At 42.2% G+C, this 20,389-nt stretch overlaps 1 protein-coding gene across 1 annotated transcript; it reads left to right on the top strand.

Moving 5' to 3' along the window:
• The first annotated feature begins 2,104 nt into the window (after positions 1-2,104).
• Positions 2,105-19,618, top strand: LOC137358890 (scavenger receptor cysteine-rich type 1 protein M130-like). Its single transcript, XM_068025094.1, has 6 exons — positions 2,105-2,198; positions 9,687-10,001; positions 12,538-12,852; positions 17,280-17,318; positions 17,628-17,712; positions 19,444-19,618. Exons 2-6 carry the CDS (start codon positions 9,716-9,718, stop codon positions 19,616-19,618), a joined length of 900 nt encoding a protein of 299 aa, XP_067881195.1. The 5' UTR covers positions 2,105-2,198; positions 9,687-9,715.
• The last annotated feature ends 771 nt before the right edge of the window (positions 19,619-20,389 follow it).

Raw genomic sequence — 20,389 nt, 5'->3', positions numbered from 1 at the left:
ATGAGAAAGTGGTTAATAAGTCAAAGGGATGCCTTTTTAAATAGAGGCATCGAGCACAAAAGTTATTTAGTTATTATGAACATTTGTGAAACACTGGGTTCACCTCAACTGGCGTATTGTGTACAATTCTGGACATGACACATCAGAAGAATGTGAATGCATTAGAATGGGTGTAGAAAGGATTTACAAGGAAGGTTCAAGGGATCAAAGACTTCAGTTCCATTGATAGGTTGGAGAAGTTGTGGTTGCACTCCATAGAACAGAGAAGGCTGCGAGGAAATTTGATAGGGGTGTTCAAAATAATGAGGGGTCTAGACAGAGTAGTTAGAGGAAGTGATCCTCTTGGCAGAAAGGTCAATAACCAGAGGCCATTGTTATAAGGTGGATGGCAAAAGAACCAACTGTGACATGAGGAAAAACGTATTTACATAGTGAGTGGTTAGGATCTGGAATGTTCTGCCTGCGAGTCTGATGGAGACAGATTCCATTGTGTCTTTCAAAATGGAAGTGTTCAAGCACCCGAAGAGAAAAACTTTGCATGGCTATGGAGAAAGGGCAGAAGCATCGGACTAGTGAGGTGCTCTTACTGATAACCAGCATGGACAAAACGGGCTGAATGGCCTCCTTCTGTGTTGTAAACATTCTATGATTATATGCTGACTGCTGCATCTTGCTGGTCACAAACTGTATGTCCAGTTTGTAAACTTAAAACTGCGAATGTGGTTTCAAGGTAATTAGTTGCATACGAAGGGCTTTGAAGGGTGATCATGACAGACTGTAGCAAACTGGCTACAAAACGGTCAACAAAGTGTGGGTTAAAGGCAGTTATTCGGACTGACAAAAGGAGAGAAGTATTGTGTGACAATCCATGTCAATGCGTTGGCACTGTGCAAAAGCGTTCAATTGTTTGGTCCATTCCGAAGATTACGGCACACAACATTGAGAAGCGGCTGAGCACACTGCACAAAGCAAAAGTTAAGGGCCCGGTAACACCCCAGCTGTCGTGCTGAAGATGAGTGCTCTAAAACTAGAGACAACTCTCGCCAAGCTGATCCAGTACAGTTACAGCAGTTGCAGCACTAGGATTCAACTGAAATGGTGTAAAGTTGCGCAGTTACACACTGCCTAGAAAAGTAGGGAAACTCTGACTAGTTAGCACCCAATCAACCTACTCCCAATCAACACCAAATCTTTCCTTGTGCTGGGTGTGACTCCCCTTTCAACGTATCTCTCATAAACAAACCTCAATCTTTTTTTGTATTTTCTCGAGCTTTGTTAATCTGTATTGCTATTTTATTGATTTTTATATCTGTACCCCTAAGTCCCATTGCTCCTCGATGCAATTTAAGTTTTCATTGTCCAAGGAATATGGGTTCTCAGTCTTCCTACCCAAATGTGTCAGTGTGCATTTATCTGCATTAAAATTCATTTACAATTTCGTTAACGTAAAGTATTTTTCTCACAATCTGCCTTTGTATTAACTATTGCTCCAAGTAGATGTCATTAGTGAATATTACAATTGTACGTCCCTTTTCTGTATCGAAATCATTTATGTTAAATATGAACAACATTACTCCCAGCACCAGTTCTTGTCACAAAATACTTCTTGCCCAGTTCTAACTGCTGATACAGTGCATGTTTCTCAGTTACAGTGACGGCGACTGGGGAAGTTATAAATAAATAAAGGAATATTTTAAACATGATAGTTCTGTTACATTATAAGCAGCAGTGATACAGGAAATCCAGCATAATCAGTTTTGAACAGAATCTGAGAAGAATGTTGCCAGATCTGTGATTAATCAGATGCGTATTGAAATATAAATATTTGTATTATTGTGATTATTAACGTATTATGCTAATTATGATATAATACGCTTATTCAGATCACAGATCTCCTAGACTAACATCCGGAGACTCCCCATGCTCAGGCAGACTGGAGATCCAGTACGTTGAAACCTGGGGAACAGTGTGTGACCTTGACTGGGATTTGAAAGACGCCAATGTGGTCTGTAGTCAGCTTCAGTGTGGAGTCGCCGTGTCTGTGCCAAGATATGCCCATTTTGGAGAGGGCACTGGGCTCGTAGGGACTGATATCTTTGAATGCACTGGAAACAAATCCAGTTTATTGGACTGCCATCTTTTTCAAGGAACTCAGCAGGAGTGCAGCCACAGGAACGATGCCAGTGTGATCTGTTCCGGTGAGTACAGACTTACTGAAAAGCAGACAACTTCCTGCTTAATGTTTGGAAAACTGAGGAAAGTGGCATTCCCATGTTGATGTCTGAAAGGTTCATATCTAGACTAGTCATTATAGTTTACTATTACTTTAAAGGTCTGGTGTAACGTGATACAAAATACCCGCAATTACTGGTAAACAAGATGGTTCTAAATCTTAACATTTATTCTGCAAGAAGCAGAATTTTCGCAAGTTTGGTTACCACTGCACCGAATGTATATTTAGAATTGAATATTGGCTGCAACAGTTGGGAGTTGACTAAATGAATATGAACTGGCCTATTTCGATACTTTAATTTGAACACCACGAATGATCCGACATTACAATAGCCTTCTGACCCTCCCTGACCACGTTATTATTCTTATCATACAACATTGAAACAGGTCCTTCGGCCCACCGAGTCTCTGCCGACCAACAACCACCCATTTATACTAATCCTACATTACCTACCATTCTCCGAGCACCTACCCACATTGGGGGTAATTTACAATGGTCAACTTACTTTCGAACTGCAAGTCTTTCGCGGTGGGATGAAACCAGAGCACGAGGCAGAATTCCACGCATTCACAGGGAGAACGTGCAAACTCCGCACAGACAGCACCCAGAACTGAACCCAGGTCACTGGAGCTGTGATGCAAACCACTGATCCACTGTGCCCACGTGAACACTTACTGAACGGCAGGGTATAAAAGAGCGGCTGTACTCTAGCACTGCTCAGTGCAATCAGGCCAGAAGTGAAAGATTACAAAGTTATTTTATAGAATGTGTGCATTTTACCCGCTAAATATGACAGGATCGGACACATATCCACATTATCAGTACAGAGCTTTCAGTTGCACCAGCCTGTTCGATCATTCAGTTAGATCATACCTGATATGTTTTTCAAGTCTCTTTACCTGGCTTTGAACCAGATTCCTTGATACTCCGAGCTTCCAAAAATCTATCAATATTAGTCTTGAACATTTAGATTAGATGTAACATCCGCAGCTCTTTACTTTGGACGTTGTGAGGGAATGTTCCAGATTGCCGCTGTTGTTATAGAAAAATGTGCTTCCTAATTGTTCTTTGAGGCCCAACTATCTTCTGGTGCTTCGTCAGTTACCTTCCCACCATCAAAATGTCAGAAGTTGGGCTTTTTGCTGAGAATTGCATGGTCTTTAGTTCCATTCACAATTCCTTGGATTAAGAAACAGTTCATGCCCAATTACATCAAGAATCCGGACATTATTTAGACTTGGGCTGATAGGTAGAAAGTAACACACTCACCACCTCCGTGTCAGGGAATGACTATTTCCAACAAGAGAGACAATAACTTCTCCCCTAGCTATTATAATCAGTGAATTCACTACCACCATCAAATCCTACTGGGTGTTGTAATTGACAAGAAACTGAACTAGACCATTCACAATAATGTAGTGGCGAGTGGAGCAGGTCAGATGATCGGCATTCTGAGGCAAGTAGCTCACCTGCAGAATTCCCAAAGACTTTCCAGCAGCTGGAAGACATAGGCTGGGAATGTGAAAGGACATGACTCTTATAAATTTCAGGGAACCCAGCCACAGTTTGTGTAATCCTTCTTCATAATGAGGGGAGGCACTGGCGTGGTGCTAATGTCACTGGACTAGCAATCCAGAGTTCCAGGCTAATTCTGGAGACGCTGGTTCAATTCCCACCATCGCAGCTCGTGGAATTTAAATTCAGTTAATAAATCTGGAATTAAAAACTAGTCTCAGTAATGGCAACCATAAAACCATTGTCGATTGTTATTTTTAAAAAAAATCTTGTTTAGTCATATCCTTAGGGGATGAAATCTGCCATTGTTACTTGGTCTGGCCTTCCTGTGACCAGAGACCTACAGCAATGCTGTTGACTCTTAACTGTCCTCTTACATAGCCCAGTTGTGAAAGGTAACGAGGCATGAACAATGAATGCTGGCCTTGCCTGCGACACCCACATCAAATGAATGAATAAAAAACAGAAACATTTGAAGCCAAAGAATCATTCTAGCATATTTTATGCTGCACACTCTCCTTGGTCAACATATCCTTCCCAACGCATATTGCCCATAGCTTAACATTGCACCAGATGGGGCCTGACCAGTTTTTTTAGCTGTAGCATCATTTCTACCCCCTTGTATTCCATTCCACTAGATATAAAGCACAGCATTCCATTGGCTGTTTTGCTTTCCGTTCCTGTACTTGCCCATGACCCTGAAGTCTCTTTTCCCTGTGCTGCGTCCGGCTTTTCACCATTTAGAAAGTACTGTAATCTTTTAAAGTCCATATTGGACACCTCACACTCACCAATATTGAAATAGTCATGGAATTTTTTTTTTGTTAAGTTATGTTTAAAATATACATGATTACAATATGGCTGATGGTTTCTTTCAATGGCAATACTGAGTATGTCAATTATGTGTGGCTTTCTATTCAGTCATCTAAATCATTAATAAATATGGTGAATAGTTGAGGTTCCTGTGGGACGGCGCCATCACATCCTGCCAGTTAGAGGATCTGCCCATTATCCCTGCTGTCTATCTCCTGTCACGAAACTAACGTCCTAAGTAGGTCAATAATTTTCCCTAAATTCTATGAGCTTCAACTTTAGCCAACAATCAGTTACGAGGGATTTTGTTGAGTGCTTTCTGGAAGTTCATCTGAATAACATCCATTGAAGTTCCCCTGTCCTCTACTTTAGTTACCTCCACAAAATATTTGATCAGGTTCATCAAGCATGATCTACCTTTTACAAATCCACGCTGGCTCTCTCTGATTAGCTGTAACTTTTCAAGGTGATCAGATACTCCATCTTTAAATGTACACTCTAGCAATTTCCTGACAACTGCTGTTCGGCTAACCAGTCTATAATTCCCTCGGTTCACTCGATAACCTTCTTTAAATAGCAGTGTGACAATTGCAATTTTCTAATTGCTGACCCAGCAGTTTGCTCTCCATCATTAACAAAGTGATGGAAGGTGTTGTTTACAGCGCTATCAAGCAGTACTTACCAATAAACTACTCACTGACGCTCAGTTTGTGTTTGTTCAGACCACTCAGCTTCAGACCTCATCGCACCTTTTGTACAAACATGTATGATACAGCTGTATTCCAGCTGAGAGTGACTGCCCTGAATGTCAGGGCAGCATTTGGCCGACTGCGGCAACAAAAAACCTTAATAAAAGTTGTGTCCATGCAAATACTGATGCAAAGTAATTATGTATAATTCCTGCCATTTCCTTATTTTCATTTATAATATCACAACTGTCATTGTAATGAGACCACATTGCTTTTAATGACAATATATTTCTGATGTTATTGTAAAATTTTTGTAGCTCTTGCGGTCTGTTTTGTCATCCTTTTCTATTCTTTGTATCTTTGCCATTCACGAAGATCTGTGCATTTATTTTTTGCATTTTTGCATGTTCTTGGTCTCTTTTATATTATGATGTTACTGTGTCTTGCATGCCAGTCCATAACAGATGAGGTCGAGTTTGGAATTGGACCATTCAATGCGGTGGTCTTGAAGTTGAGCTTGCTTGATGGCAAGCTTGTCCCATTCACTGTGTCAGGGACGCTATGGAGAGCGATAAACACCATACTGTCCCTCTAACAGTGACCTGCTCCTCAGTGAATATCAGGCTTCCTCTACTCAAGAAACGCACCATCACCTACTGTGCAGCCAACATACCACGACCAGAACAGCAGTATGGATTGACTTGCCACGATGCACAATAGCTGACCAATCAGTGACAAGAACAATGGCGTGCACTGTCTTATCATGGAATATAATTAAATGACCATTACAGCCAGAGCAGGAACATGTAATGACCTATCACTGGTATGATTCTGCCCACATTTCCGTTCTGCACTACATATAAACCGACAGCTTCCACTAGTTCCAATTATTTCTCCAGTATTTCTGATAGTATTTCTAACAACTCTTTTTTCAAGAAAGCAACCACTGTTTTCAGCACAAATGCATGTAACGTAAAACCGTAAATTGGTTTTCCTCAAATGTTGCATCTTTCAGTATTCCCTTCCCCTGTAGTGCCTAGATATGCTACAATTACAACTGTGCTGTACCCCCTCACCCCGCCACCCACCAGCCTCCCCTCACCCAGTTACTAGATTAAGGTTCCTGTAACAACCCTATTTATCCTTTATTCTAGGACCCTGATCCCAACCGGATTCAGGTGAATCGCATTCCAACACAGCAGTTCTTTAATATCCCAGTACAGGTGCCAGGGTCCCATGAAATGTAACACCTCTTTCCAACAACATAACCTTCAACTACGTGTTCATCTCCCGAATCGTTTCTTTTCCGATGTCAATGTGCAAGCGGCTTGCAAAATAATCTAGAGATTATAATCCTTGAGATATTCTTTTATATTTCAGCTCCTGGTACTCTCTGAAAATAACCTCTTGCCTACTCTTTCCTATGCTGTTGGTCCCTACATGGTCCACAACGACTAGATATTTCCACTGTATTCTTGCAATCTGATCTGAGATATCCCTCACTTCGCACAAGTTGGGCAAATATTGTGTGGGACTCTTAATGCCCTAATTATTGAATCACTTAAAAGTATCACATTATGCTCCACTCCTCCTCCTTTTGAACAGCTTCCTATCCCAATATATCATGCTCAACATTCTGGCTGTTCTTCTGACAGTCTTCATCCTTATCCTCACAAATAGCCAGTACATTGTTCCTGTTGGATAGATTCACTTTCTGCATATCCTCGTTCTCCATTACATCTGGAGTTCAATTACTGTGCACTATGAGCTGCAACAAACTCATTCTGATCCTACCGCTCTCCACAAGGTGTGACTGAAATCTGCAGCAAACTGTCCAATACTCCTATAATAAAAGCAAAATAATGCGGATGCTGGAAATCTGAAATAAGAACAAGAAATGCTGTGAATCACTCAGCAGGTCTGGCAGCATCTGTGGAAAGAGAAGCAGAGTTAACGTTTCGGGTCAGTGACCCTTCTTCGGAATTGACAAATATTAGAAAAGTCACAGATTATAAGCAATTGAGGTGGGGGTGGGGCAAGAGATAACAAAGGAGAAGGTGTAGATTGGACCAGGCCACATAGCTGACCAAAAGGTCACGGAGCAAAGGCAAACAACATGTTAATGGAGTGTTGAAAGACAATCTGTACTAATGCTTTGTCTTTCAACACACCATTAACATATTGTTTGCCTTTGCTCCGTGACCTTTTGGTCAGCTATGTGGCCTGGTCCAATCTACACCTTCTCCTTTGTTATCTCTTGCCCCACCCCCACCTCACTTGCTTATAATCTGTGACTTTTCTAATATTTGTCAATTCCGAAGAAAGGTCACTGACCCAAAACGTTAACTCTGCTTCTCTTTCCACAGATGCTGCCAGACTTGCTGAGTGATTCCAGCATTTCTTGTTTTTATGTCCAATACTCCTCTTACTCCCGCTGGATTTTCTCCAATTGCCACAGCAGCTCTATGACCCTGAGCCAGAGAGTTTCTAGGTGGAGACATCTACTACAGACATGTTCTCTCGGGACAGTTCAGTTACCCACAAATTCCTATATCCAGAGAAAAAACTGCTGTGCCAGAACTTAGTCTGTCTTTATTTTAGAGGTAAAATTATGTGCAGTTGCTTTTTAGCTTGAAAGCTACTTTACTGGTTAGCTAACGCCAAAACACTAAGCACTCACCAATTAACTTAATACATATTTGCAACTTACCCACACCCTGTCATACGCTGACAGAACAATTGCTTCACTGAATGAGTTTTCCCCTCTATTTGCCTGGTGTCTGCCTCTTTCAATAGGCTCTGCTGCTGCTGGCTGTGGTGCTGTTTTAAATCGGTGACTCCACTCACTTACTCAAGCTTAACAGACAAAACAAAGCACCTCCATCCAACCCCAGGCCCTCTACTCTCTGGGAAGACATGGACAGCAGGTGGATGGGAACACCACCACCTGCAAGTTTCCCTCCAAGGCAAACACCATCCTGACTTGGAACTATATCACCATTCCTTCCCTGTCGCTGGGTCAAAATCATGGAACTCCCTTCTGTGGGCGGAGCGAGAGCCCTTGGACAGCAGCGGTAGAAGAAGACGGCTTACCACCATCGTTGCCACGACAATTAGGGATGGATAGTAAATGCCAGCCTCGCCAACACCCCATCCCCTGTGAAAGAATTTTTACAAAATTCCCCCTCTGCACCTAATTCTTACTCTTAGCAAATTCCAATTTCCAAACGTTGTTCCTAATGAATTCAATCAACATTGTGAACAATGGTTACTCTCTGTGCCTTACCAGAAGTTTAATCTCATCGGTCTTATCAGGAACAGTCAAGTTGCAACGGTATAGACAGTTTCCAGCTCACAGTAATTATCTCCATTCGGACAATCACAGCTGATTGATTACTTACTACCAACCTGACTTGCACTGTTAACTGCTGATAGTGAACTGCCTTGCAACTTTTTTTGAATTTCAAGTTAAATTCTAAATGTCAAGGCTAAAGTTCAGTCTTACCCAAAAATTGCCACATTCTAAAGTTCCACTCTGTTTACAACAGATGCAGCTAAAGGTACAAATTATGCTTGCACACTTTGCCTTAACTCTAACTACCTTACAGCGTTGCAGAAGAAAATTCCGTATGCGGACAAGTGCATTTCAAAATGAAGGGCCTGACAACGGTTTCAAGGGCAAATAGCGTTGAGCAATAACTGCCACATCTGCCAGAGATGCCCACATCCCTCATAAAGAAAAGCAGCTCCTAAATGGCCTTGTTTTATATTCGTTCTTCTAGTCTTCTGCAGCTCATCTATCAAACCCCTTAAAAATTCTAAACAAATCAACTAGATAAGCTGTACTTCTTCTCAACTCAATCTACGACAAACAAAGTTTATGCAACTTGCCTTCAGAATTTAACGCTTTAAGCATTGTTCTCATTCTAGTGAATCTGTCATGCACCACCTCCAAAGCCAATGGTTTTGTGAAGTGCGGTGCCCAAAAGCGACAACAGATACAACAGAAACATCACATCCTTCTGAGTTTTATATTCCAAGACAAAAGAGATAGAGACCAACAATCGATTAGCGTTTGCAAGAAGACCTGTTAATTGTTGAGTGTTCAGCCAACTTCTTCACGAGGCCCTGTAGTAAGTATTGCGATGAAAGGACACAGACCTGAAACATAACTCTCTTGCTCTCTCCACAGATACTGCTAGCCCTGCTCAGTATTTCCAGCATTTTCTGTTTTATTTCAGATTTCCAACATCCGTAGTATTTTGCTTTTGATCTGCTGTGGTAATTTTAATTGTTTTGAATAGATAATTTGTGTAAAGTATGGATAGATGATCGTGGTAGATAAGATTCAACTTTTTTACCCATTCTCTATTTTGCTGTTTCTCTGCGGAGAATGATTTATAAATTACTTGGATCTGGATTTGTTTCCAATACAGGGAAATATGGACCTCGATTGGTTGATGGGATGAACAGATGCTCTGGCCGGGTGGAGGTGCTACATGGAGACCAGTGGTGGACGCTGTGTGACCTTTACTTTGATATGGAAGACGCCAACGTGGTCTGTGAGCACCTTCAGTGTGGGGCAGTAAACTCAATCCCGAGAGGAGCTCACTTTGGAAAGGGAACCGGTCCAGTGTGGAAGGAAAATTACAGGTGTCGGGGGAACGAGACACGATTGTGGGATTGTCCTGTTTCATCCTGGGAACAGTTTAGCTGCTCACATGAAAATGATGCCAGTGTCATCTGTACTGGTGAGTCATCTCAGTCAATTGAACTGAAATACACCAACTGTTCCACTGTCAAGCATCATTGACTATTTCCACAGGTCGCTGACTCACTAGTTTTTCTGATCGCATGCTTCCTTTGACACTAAGATCCAAAGATGTGTTTGTGGGTTTATTAGAAATTACAAATGAATCCAAGAGTTTCAGTCCAATAAACATTGAATACATACAATGTCCAGTTGTTAGTAATTCTCGTCATATAATATCTCTTTCAGGGTAAATCTGGGGCATTATTCAAGGGCTATAGAATCAGCAAGATGCTCTCAGCACCACTGCCATAGAATGGAAATGTTGCTGGAGCATTGAAACTGTTATCAATGTTGGCAGTTAAAATATGAATTATCATGGAATTCTCTGCAAAGATCAGCTGCACAGTAGAAAACACTGTGAACTTGTTTCCAGATAAGTAATGAGATAAATTTGAATTTCTATTACACCAAGTGCAATAAAATGATAGTGAGTAAAGGAACTCGTTATTTCACCAATGTGTTATTTCTTTGGTTATTTAACAAACTTGATGTAAATTACAATTCTCCCAGTTTCCAGGATTACATTTATCCATCAATCAGCTTCCTCATATAACAGATTATCTGTTCAGTTATCAGATCACTTTCCGTGGGACATTGCTCAAAACAAAAGGGCTCCCACGCTTCACAATTTAAAATATAGGTAATAAAAACAGTAAGTGCTGGAAATATTCAGCAGATCTGGCAGCATGTATGTTGAGAGAAACAGTATCGATCTTTCAGTTTGCGGATCTTCCATCAGAACATAGAGATTTAACAGTTTATAATGAAAGGGGAAAACAAGGAAAGAATGAAAGTTACCGTCTGTGATATGGAAGAAGACAGGAGAGATTAAATGGCAAAAGGGACAATGCAAGGCAAAAAGATATGGAATGGGTCAAGTAAAAAGCACATTTATAGAGGTGGTCTACATTGGAAGGCAAAATATCGTCCCAAAAGAAGGAAAAGGGGGAGGGAATCAGACCTGAAATTGCTGAACACAGTGTTGAATCCAAACGCTGTAAAGAAGCTCGTGGGAAGATGAAGGGCTGTTTCTCAAACTTATGTTAACCTTCATTGGAATTGTGTTGGAGAAAGCGGAGGGAGAGTTCAGAGTGGGAGTGGAATAAAGAATGAAAATGACAGGCAACCAGAAGCTGAAGGTAAAGATTGCAGACTGAACAAAGGTGTTTTGCAAAGTAATCACTCAACTGTGTTTGGTCTCCCGATGTAAAGGAGACAGCATTATGATCTGTCAATACAGTAAATGCAGTGAAAGTACAAGTAATCGCTGTTTCACTTGGAAGAGGTGCTTGGAGGCTTGGATGGTGAGAAAGGTAGAGGTAACAGGGCAGTGGCAGCCTCTCCTGCGCTTTCATGGAATGCTCCTGTGGGAAAGGGTGTTGAGAATGATTGAAGAGTGCATCAGGATACCACAGAGCGAATGGTCCCTTCAGAATGTTAAAAGTGGAGGGAAGGGGAAGATGTGCTTGCTCGTGGCATCACATTCAAGGTGGTAGAAATGGTGGAAGATCATCTATTGAGTATGGAAGCTGGTGGAATGGAAGGTGAGGAGAAGCAGAATCCTATCATGGTTCTGGGAGGGGGGAAAGGGAGAAAGCAGAAGTATGGAAAATGGAATGGACGTGCTTGAGGGCCCAATCAACCATGGTGGGTGGATGATGACGTGAAGAGAGTCCTTGTTTGAGGAAAAAGGAAGACATATCTGGAAGCACTGGTATGGAAAGTTGCATCACCAGACAGATGCAATGCAGATGGAGAAAGTGGAAGAATGTGATCGAGTCATTAGAGGAATCGGGGTGTGTGGAATCATAGACAAGGTAACTGTGAGGGTCACTGGAGGAACTCTTTATACTGGTTAATAGCCTATCCCCAAAATCAGAGACAGTGATGTTGAGGAAGGGAATGGAAGAGTTGAAGATGAACCATGTGAAGATAAGCAGGCGAAATTGGAAGAATCGTTGATGATATTTTCAGGTCCAGGGCGAGAGCAGGAAATATCAGTACATGTGGAGAGGGGAACGACCTTCAGTCCCTCGTGTCAGTCACCTGTCAGCATAGTGACTACAAATCAAAAGTGTTTCATTGCTTGTGAGGTAATTTGAGACTTCATCGGATGCATTATGTCAACTTAAACTTGTCTGTTTCTCTCCATATGGAATAAAAGGAACTGTCATCTGTCAGGAGCCATTTAGAGCCCCTGCTCCTCCCTTCGGTCTCATCACTTATCAATAGGCGGTATTTGCCGCGCTCAACCACAGTTCATTTTACCTTTTTTGCTCAATTTAGTCAGTGCAAGATATGTCATGAAAATGTATTTACTGAGAAAACGTAATGGTGAAGAATATCTTCTGACAAGCCGTCTGAACAATGATGACAGAAACAGTAACCATTCAAATTAATAACGTTTCTGGTGGCAGTAAGTTATGAGATATTTTGCTTCAGTTTCATCATTCTCAATATGTTTCATATCGTAGATGAAAATTGGTCACTGAGGCTGACTAACGGGGCAAGCCATTGTGATGGGCGAGTGGAGATTTACTACACCGGCAGCTGGGGGAGATTGCAGGATAGACACTGGACCCTGAATGATGCCAACGTGGTCTGTACAAAGCTGGGCTGCGGTGAAGCGACAGCCAGTTATAACTATTCAAAGGATGGAAAGAGTGAAGGACCCGTCTGGGTGAATGATGTCCAATGTGAAGGAAACGAATTGCAGCTCCAGAACTGCAGCTTATTCACATTGAATTCGTCTCTGACTGACAGTATGGATGTCGGGGTCCTGTGTGCAGGTGAACAAATTCTTCACCGTTTTTACAAAAACATAAAAGTGAAATGTCTAATCTGCTCAGAAAAGTGGTAATATAGGTCATTTGTTCCTGGGTGTCTCAAACCAGTAATTTCATTCAGGTAGTGGGGGTGAGGATGGTGGGCGGTGGGGGATCTGGGGCTGGATGGGGGTGGTGTGCAGAGAGAGAGAGGACACGGGCACAATTAAGCAACAAGAACTTTTTATGACATAACTTTCAGTAAACACCTACATTACAAAGAGATTATCAGGAGTGTAATCGGACAGAAAACTGACACAGAGCCAAACAAAGATGTTGGAGTGAGTGACTAAATTCTTTGGCAGAAGGTTGGATTTGAAGAGCCGGAGACACAGAGATATTTCGGGTGGAAATTCTGACCTGGGGGATTAGATGGTTAAAGGCAAGACTGAAAGTTGTGGAGATGGAAGTGGGTGATGGACAAGAAGCTGGATTCAGAGAAAAGCAGAGCTCTTGAAATGATTCAGGCTGGAGGAAGTTATACTGATGGCAGGGGGAGAGCATAAAGGGTCTAAACATGAAGATCATAATTGAAAACTCGAGGCATTGGTGGCAGGGAAACCAGTCTACATCAGTGAGTACAGTGGCGCTCCTGAGAGAGGCTTCATGTAGGACAGGCAACAATGCTTCGGATGAGCTGATGTTTATGGAGGGTGCAGGACGGGTGATGGCCCAGGAGAACATTAAAATAGTCGGTTCTGCAGGCAACAAAGCATGGGTGAGCATTTCTGCAGCATATGGGCTGAGGCAGGAATGGAGCTGAAGGATGATAGAGGTGAAAGATAACGGCCTTGTGATAAATAGAATATGGAATTGGAATCTCAGCTCTGGTATCAAATCCGGCGCCGAGCTTGCAATCAGTTCCATTGTACAGTATATAAGTGGAGGTAGCTGTGTGGGATTTGAGCTGGTGTAAGTTTCATAAGGACGTGTATAAAAGTAGACAGATGTTTCAGACTCGACGCTTGAAAGTTCCATTGTGCAGCATGTCAATGCGGGCGTATGTTCCAGGGATGTTGCATTATGCAGAATGTAAGTATGGACATATGCTTTGGGGCTGTTCCAACGAACATTTATTTACCAATGACAGAGTGGAACTTACAACATCTGAGATAGTTAATGATTCAGATTTGATACCGATTGTTTACAGTAAGTATTTGCTTCGGACACAGCGGAAATCAATGTATTCCAACGTTTCACGTCAGAGGTTTACAGTGCCAAATGGTTATCACACACTCAGTCACTGGACACAGTGGAGTATTTCATCTTGTTCTTCAGTTAGGTAGATGTTCAGCTCCACCCAGCATTTATGTCCACCTACAGAAGCCATGTGCCTTCTCCTTGTCTTCCACTTCTCTATCTGATGGGTCACATCGCTGATTTTCATTCTCCAAAGTGCCTGACGCAATTAGTCCAATCATTTTTCTCCACGCCAGTTTAAATACTGGTTTGCTGCTCAACCAGAAGGTCTACACATCTGGAGTTCAATTGTACATCGGCATTTCCTGATCCTGTCCGATATTTTGCAGAGCGATCCTGTTTTCTACCCTCTTTGGTCCGGTCCAACAGTCATATATTGATATAATTAGTAGTTTAGTTCATTGATCTTTTACAGACAATAACAATTGCTAATGTGCCTCACAAGTTTTGTTTGCTCATTGAACATAATAGCACCAGCCTGTCTGGACAGAGAGGTCTGCATATTTTCTGTTCAGACATGCGGTTTACGTTTCTCAAATTACTCAAATATCTTCATTGTCAAAGGCAGATTCCCATCCTTGCAAAAGTAAGTGATTCTTTTATGCAATTAATATTAAATTGATCTATGATAATGTTATAATCAACACAACCCTAGAACATAGTTCTTCACGAAGATACTGCATATTGTAAGGCTGATGTTCAAGGGTAGTACTTGTGGACGTTACATTCTCCAGTATGAAGTGAAAGAAATATATAGGGTGGATTAAACAAATTCTGGCCTTACCAGTGACACCCACATCCCCTGAAAGAATTAAATAAAAAAACAGAAAGGCACGGTGACATCTGGTGAACTATCTGGTAATATAGTCCTGAATGGATCAATTGCATAAAGCATCATCGGGTCCTACTGTTCTTCACTAAAACCACGCGTTAGTCAAAGATCATCCAGGAAGGCAAAGAAAACGCAAAGCATATCTTCTCTATCACAAATGTTCCTCCTGAACCACTCCCCTGCCTCGTCCACCCTCAACTCCAAAAATAAGTGAGAGGAGCTCGTGGAATTTATTTTACAAAGTTCAAAAATGTCTGTCTATACGCCTTCCACTGCTTCCCTTTCTTCCCCAACCCACCAGGCCTAACTTCCTTTCAATTCCCCACCCCCACCCCATACCATCACCCTGATTTGGCATTTCTTGTTTCTCTCCTAGAGTCCTTCACGCTCTCTCTGTATCTGTGCTGTTGCTGAAATCCACATATTGCTGCCTACACCTTATTTCTACTAAACTACCGAACACACACATTCACTTCCTGGTCCCCATGTTAGCTGACAATATTAACGATTCTCTCTCTCTCTCTCTCTCTTTCTCTTCATTTTCAGCCCCATGTCCTTCAAATCAGCAGTCATCACACCTCCCCTCAAAAAGGAGCCATTGACCACCTGTCCATGCAAATTACTGCCCCGGCTCCAACTGTTCATACCTCACCAAAGTCTTTGAATGTGTTGACGCCACCCAAATCCATGCTCATCTTTTATGGAGTTGCATGTTTCAATTTCTCAAATCAGATTTCTATCCACACCACAGGACCAAAACACCTCTTACCAAAATCACAAATGACCTCCTAAGTGATTGTAACAAATATAACCGGTGCCTTCTGCTCATTCTTGACTTGCATACAGCTTTTGATATGAGTGATCATGAAATTCTGCTCCAAGCCCTCTCCATTAACACCCGGCTGGTTCCAGTCTTATCTACACGGTCATAGTCAGAAAGTTATCTGCAATGGCTTCTCTTCCCGCTCCTGCAAAGTCGCCTATAGTGTCACCAAAGGATCTATCCTTCGACAACTCATTTCTCATTTACATGCTGCCTTTCAGTGACATCCGCAAACACAGCCTCAGTTTCCACATATAACTCACAGTATCCAACTCGACCTCACATCCAACTCTCGTGATCCCTCCACAGCCTGTACACTGTCAGAATTCCAGTCTGGCTTTCAGTACTGCATCAGCAAAAAATTCCTCCAACTCAGTATTGAAAAGATACAAGCCATCAGTCCCCATCGCATCTCTTCCCTTGCCACAAACTCCATTCCTTTCCATACCAACAGTGTGCTACTCAGCCAGACTGCTTGTGACCTTTGTATTATATTTGACCCCGAGGTGAGTTATCTATCACATATCCATACCATGATTAACACTGTCTATTTTCACCTCCATAACATCACCCTACTTTGCCTCATCTAGTATTGTCGATTGCTTTGTTCCCTCTAAGCTCGATGATTCTAATGCACTCCTGGCTGGCTTCCCTAGTTACAACCTCTGCAAAATCTGCTGTCTCGACCATGAGCCACTTAGCCATCTGCCCTGTGCTGACTGACCGACATTGTTCAGCAATGCCCGATTTTAAAATTCTCATCCCTATTTTCAAATCCCTTCTTGACCTCACAGCTCCTGTCTTTGCAATCGGTTCCAGTCTGACAGCTCTTAGTTCTGTCTTCTTGAGCAATCCTGAGTTTAATAGCACAGCATCTTCGGCCGTGTCTCTAGCTGCGGAGGTGATACGCTGCAGAATTAATTCCTTAAATCTCTCTGCCTGGCAACCACTCTTTCCTGCTTTAAGACGCCCCATAAAAACTAACTCTTTGACTTAGCTTTTGGTCATCTGACCTAAATATATTCTTAGGTGTTCCATGTTAAAATTTCTTTGACATCACTCCTGGATCGTGCCTTGAGATGTTTTATCACAATCACGGCGCTAGATAAATGCAATTCACTTGTTATTCGATATAAAGGAAATAGGAGATGGCAGTAAATGTCCGTCCAAGGTACCAAATAAGGGCAACATACATGGACCAGGAACAGATACAGTTATAGTACATGAGTATAAATTGACTGTTAATCATGTGAGTGATTTCCTGTACAACAACGCACATAATGTTTAAAACATAAAAGGGGAACTGGAGACCATAACTTGTCAAAGCCAGATGTAGAAGGTTAACTGAACCATTTCTGTTCTTTACAATCAATGTAAGAAGTAAGTGTAAACAATTCAGTTGAAAAGTTTTATTTACCTGTCAACGGCACATTTAACTAGTTCTTTTTTTCAGCTGGTGATGGTACAATGAGTTGTATTGAGTGATGAGGTGAATGTGTATTGAAAGCATAATCCTCCTGTACTATTGTCCAACAGAACACGCGCAGTTAAGGCTGTCTGACGGTGGAATCCCATGTACTGGCCGAGTGGAGATTTATTACAATGGGACCTGGGGCTCAGTTTGCGATGATTCCTGGGATCTGGCGGACGCTGACGTGGTTTGCAAACAGCTGGGTTGTGGAAAGGCATTGGACATGGCACTTCCTACATCTTGTGGACCAGGCTCAGGGCCAGTTTGGTTGGATGAACTGAAGTGTTCCGGTAACGAATCATTTCTCTGGGAATGTCCCTCAGCATCGTGGGGTAACCACGACTGTTCTCATAAGGAAGATGTGAGGATCATGTGTTCAGGTAAGGGTGCTTCCATATACCCATTTTCCGTAGTGTTGTGCACGTGGCTTCACAGGGAAGATATTACATCGAACGATATGCAATGGACAGCACAGAATCTGGCCATTCGGCATAACCGGTCAATGTGGTGTTTATGTTGCCCACGAGTATCACCCCACATTACTGCATCTAACCCTCTTTGCATATCCACCTACTTCTTTTTCCGTCATGTACCAATACAGCTTTACCTGAAAGGCATCAGTTCTAATCACCTCAACAATTGCATGTGTTCGGAATTCAAAATTCAAACCACTCCCTGGGTAAAAATAAAAAAGTTCTCCTGAATTTCTTATTAGATGTATTCATTATTATCCTATATTTATGATCACTAGCCTCGATCTCTGTCAGTTAACTAGTGATTAGTGTCTCTTATCCCGAGATCTCTTTGCTGCTCGACATCATTTTCACTCTTATTTTGCATGAAGTACGTGGCCTCTTTATTCTTCCTATCAGCACTGACCACCTTAGGCTTATCTGTATTCAACTCATTTGGCAATTGTATGCCCATTCGACCTGCTTATTAACGTATTCCCATATTTTGTCTGTCTTACTTAGTGTTAACTATATCCCCAAATTGCTGTCATCTTAAATTTTGAAATGATGTCTCCCTTGTCTAAATCCAAATCTTTCATGTAAATATTAAGCAGCAATAATCCCAGCCCTGTGTAACACCACTTCCCACCTTCCGCCATTCTAGGTTACCAGCTTTAACAATGACAGTGTGCTTTGCAGCTAGTTTTCTCCCATTCTTCCACTGATCTCTTGACTCCAAATGCTCTGTCTCCAGTCATGATCCTGCTATATGCTACCTTGTCAGAGGCCTTTTGGAAAAAAAAAGAACATGCATATTGCGTCGACTGAATTATCACCATTATCTTTCTGTAATTACTTCAAAGCATTCAATAACGTTGTTTGTCCTTCTGTTGCGAAATCTATGTTGATTATTCTTTATTACATTATGGGCTGTCGGTGTATTTCTGTCACTTTTCTGAAATACGTACTGGCAATCAGTGAACACAACCGGTGCAGCATGTGTTGAGTTGTGCAGTATGAACATACAACGAGTTATCAATCTAACTATCCGGATATTTCTTGTGTCATTGACAGAGCACAAAGAGCTGCGGCTGGTGAATGGGAAGCATCGCTGTGAGGGGCGAGTGGAAGTGTTCTACAATGGCACCTGGGGAACAGTGTGCTCGGATACACTTGATAGAGCTGATGCAGAAGTGATCTGTAAACAGTTAGAGTGCGGTCCCCTCAGTTCTATCGATTATTCCGCTCAGTCATTCGGAGCAGGATCCGGACCCATTTGGCTCGATCGAATCGAGTGTATTTCACACGAATCGTTCCTTTGGCACTGTCAAACAAAACCGTGGGGTAAACACAACTGTGAACACAGGGAGGATGCTGGCGTTGTTTGTTCAGGTAACACAACAAACCTCTCAATGTGCCAGTGTCATTTAAAACATTGGTGTCTGATACAGTCAGCATGTTTCTCTTCTAAACAGAAGCAAAAGTAACTAAGGAGCAGCTCCACAGATCAAAGGACTGCATTCGAGAATATGATTGTTAACGTGTGCTTTCACCAGGTGCTACTTCCTCTTCATTATACCAACTATCTGACTTGTACTCCTGTCTTATACTACATCAATAATAATAATTGATTCTCTTTGACAGATTCGGGACAATGGTTGCGCCTGTTTGGAGGTAACACCAACTGCTCCGGGAGAGTGGAGATATTGTGCAATAACAGCTGGGGCACGGTGTGTGATGACTCCTGGGACATGGCCGATGCCAATGTTGTCTGCAGACAGCTGGATTTTGGTCACGCTCTATTGGCGCCAGGAGGTGCTACTTTTTCCCAGGGTGACGGTGTTATCTGGCTGGATGAGGTGAAGTGCACTGGAAGCGAATCTTTCTGGCCGACTGTCCTTCCTCATCGCCGGCTCAATCTGACTGCGATCATAAGGAAGATGCCAGTGTGATTTGTTCCGGTGAGGGTGGCAGGGTTTGGAGAGTGGGGTTAGGGTTCCTTGTATGGCTAAATTGACTCATTAATTCGGGAAATTAAAAACAGTATTTATCGTTTAAATGGAAAGTGCTGAAATGTCATCTTCCTGAACGTTTTGTACAATATATTCCACATGGCTCGATGTGCCTCCAAATGCTTTCCCATCCACATCTGCAGGTACTTACCATTATTACTATTCCAGCTCGTGTTTGGGTTTGCATTCGTTGAATTGCTGTTGTTGTCACTGTCTGAAGATACTATGAGCACGTTCTCACTGACGGGAACATTTGTTTTCCTCACCGCATATTTCAAATGATCCATTTGAAATTCCGCTAATCCCAGTCTCTGGCTGTACCTGAACTGCCCTGTACTCATCAGAAACGTGGGTGCACTGTCTCTGTAATTTAGGTTGGCTCACACTTTCCTCTTGTGCAATGTACAACACACAAACTGGGGAATCTTCAGCCCGACTCATTGCCCGGACGCAATAGATATAATTATTAAATACGTACTGTAAATACTGTATCATGCAAGCCAGACTGTGTCTGTGTTAAACCTTTCTGCATTGTTGTCATTAAGAACAGGGATATAAAACTACTTCCATCCTAGTTGCGGTCTTCTTCGGATTTCTGCTAATCTGTGTGTTGATCTCACTGATGGTGATTATACAGAAAACGTCAATCAGAAGAGGTGCGGCTTATATCTTACCGCGGATCCAACACAAAATCCCAGATATTGTGTCATA

This window comes from Heterodontus francisci, unplaced genomic scaffold (assembly GCF_036365525.1).
Source record: "Heterodontus francisci isolate sHetFra1 unplaced genomic scaffold, sHetFra1.hap1 HAP1_SCAFFOLD_208, whole genome shotgun sequence".
NCBI classification, from domain to species: Eukaryota; Metazoa; Chordata; class Chondrichthyes; order Heterodontiformes; family Heterodontidae; genus Heterodontus; species Heterodontus francisci.
The sequence above is the reverse complement of the archived record's forward strand: the minus strand, read 5'-3'. Positions and strand labels throughout refer to the sequence as shown.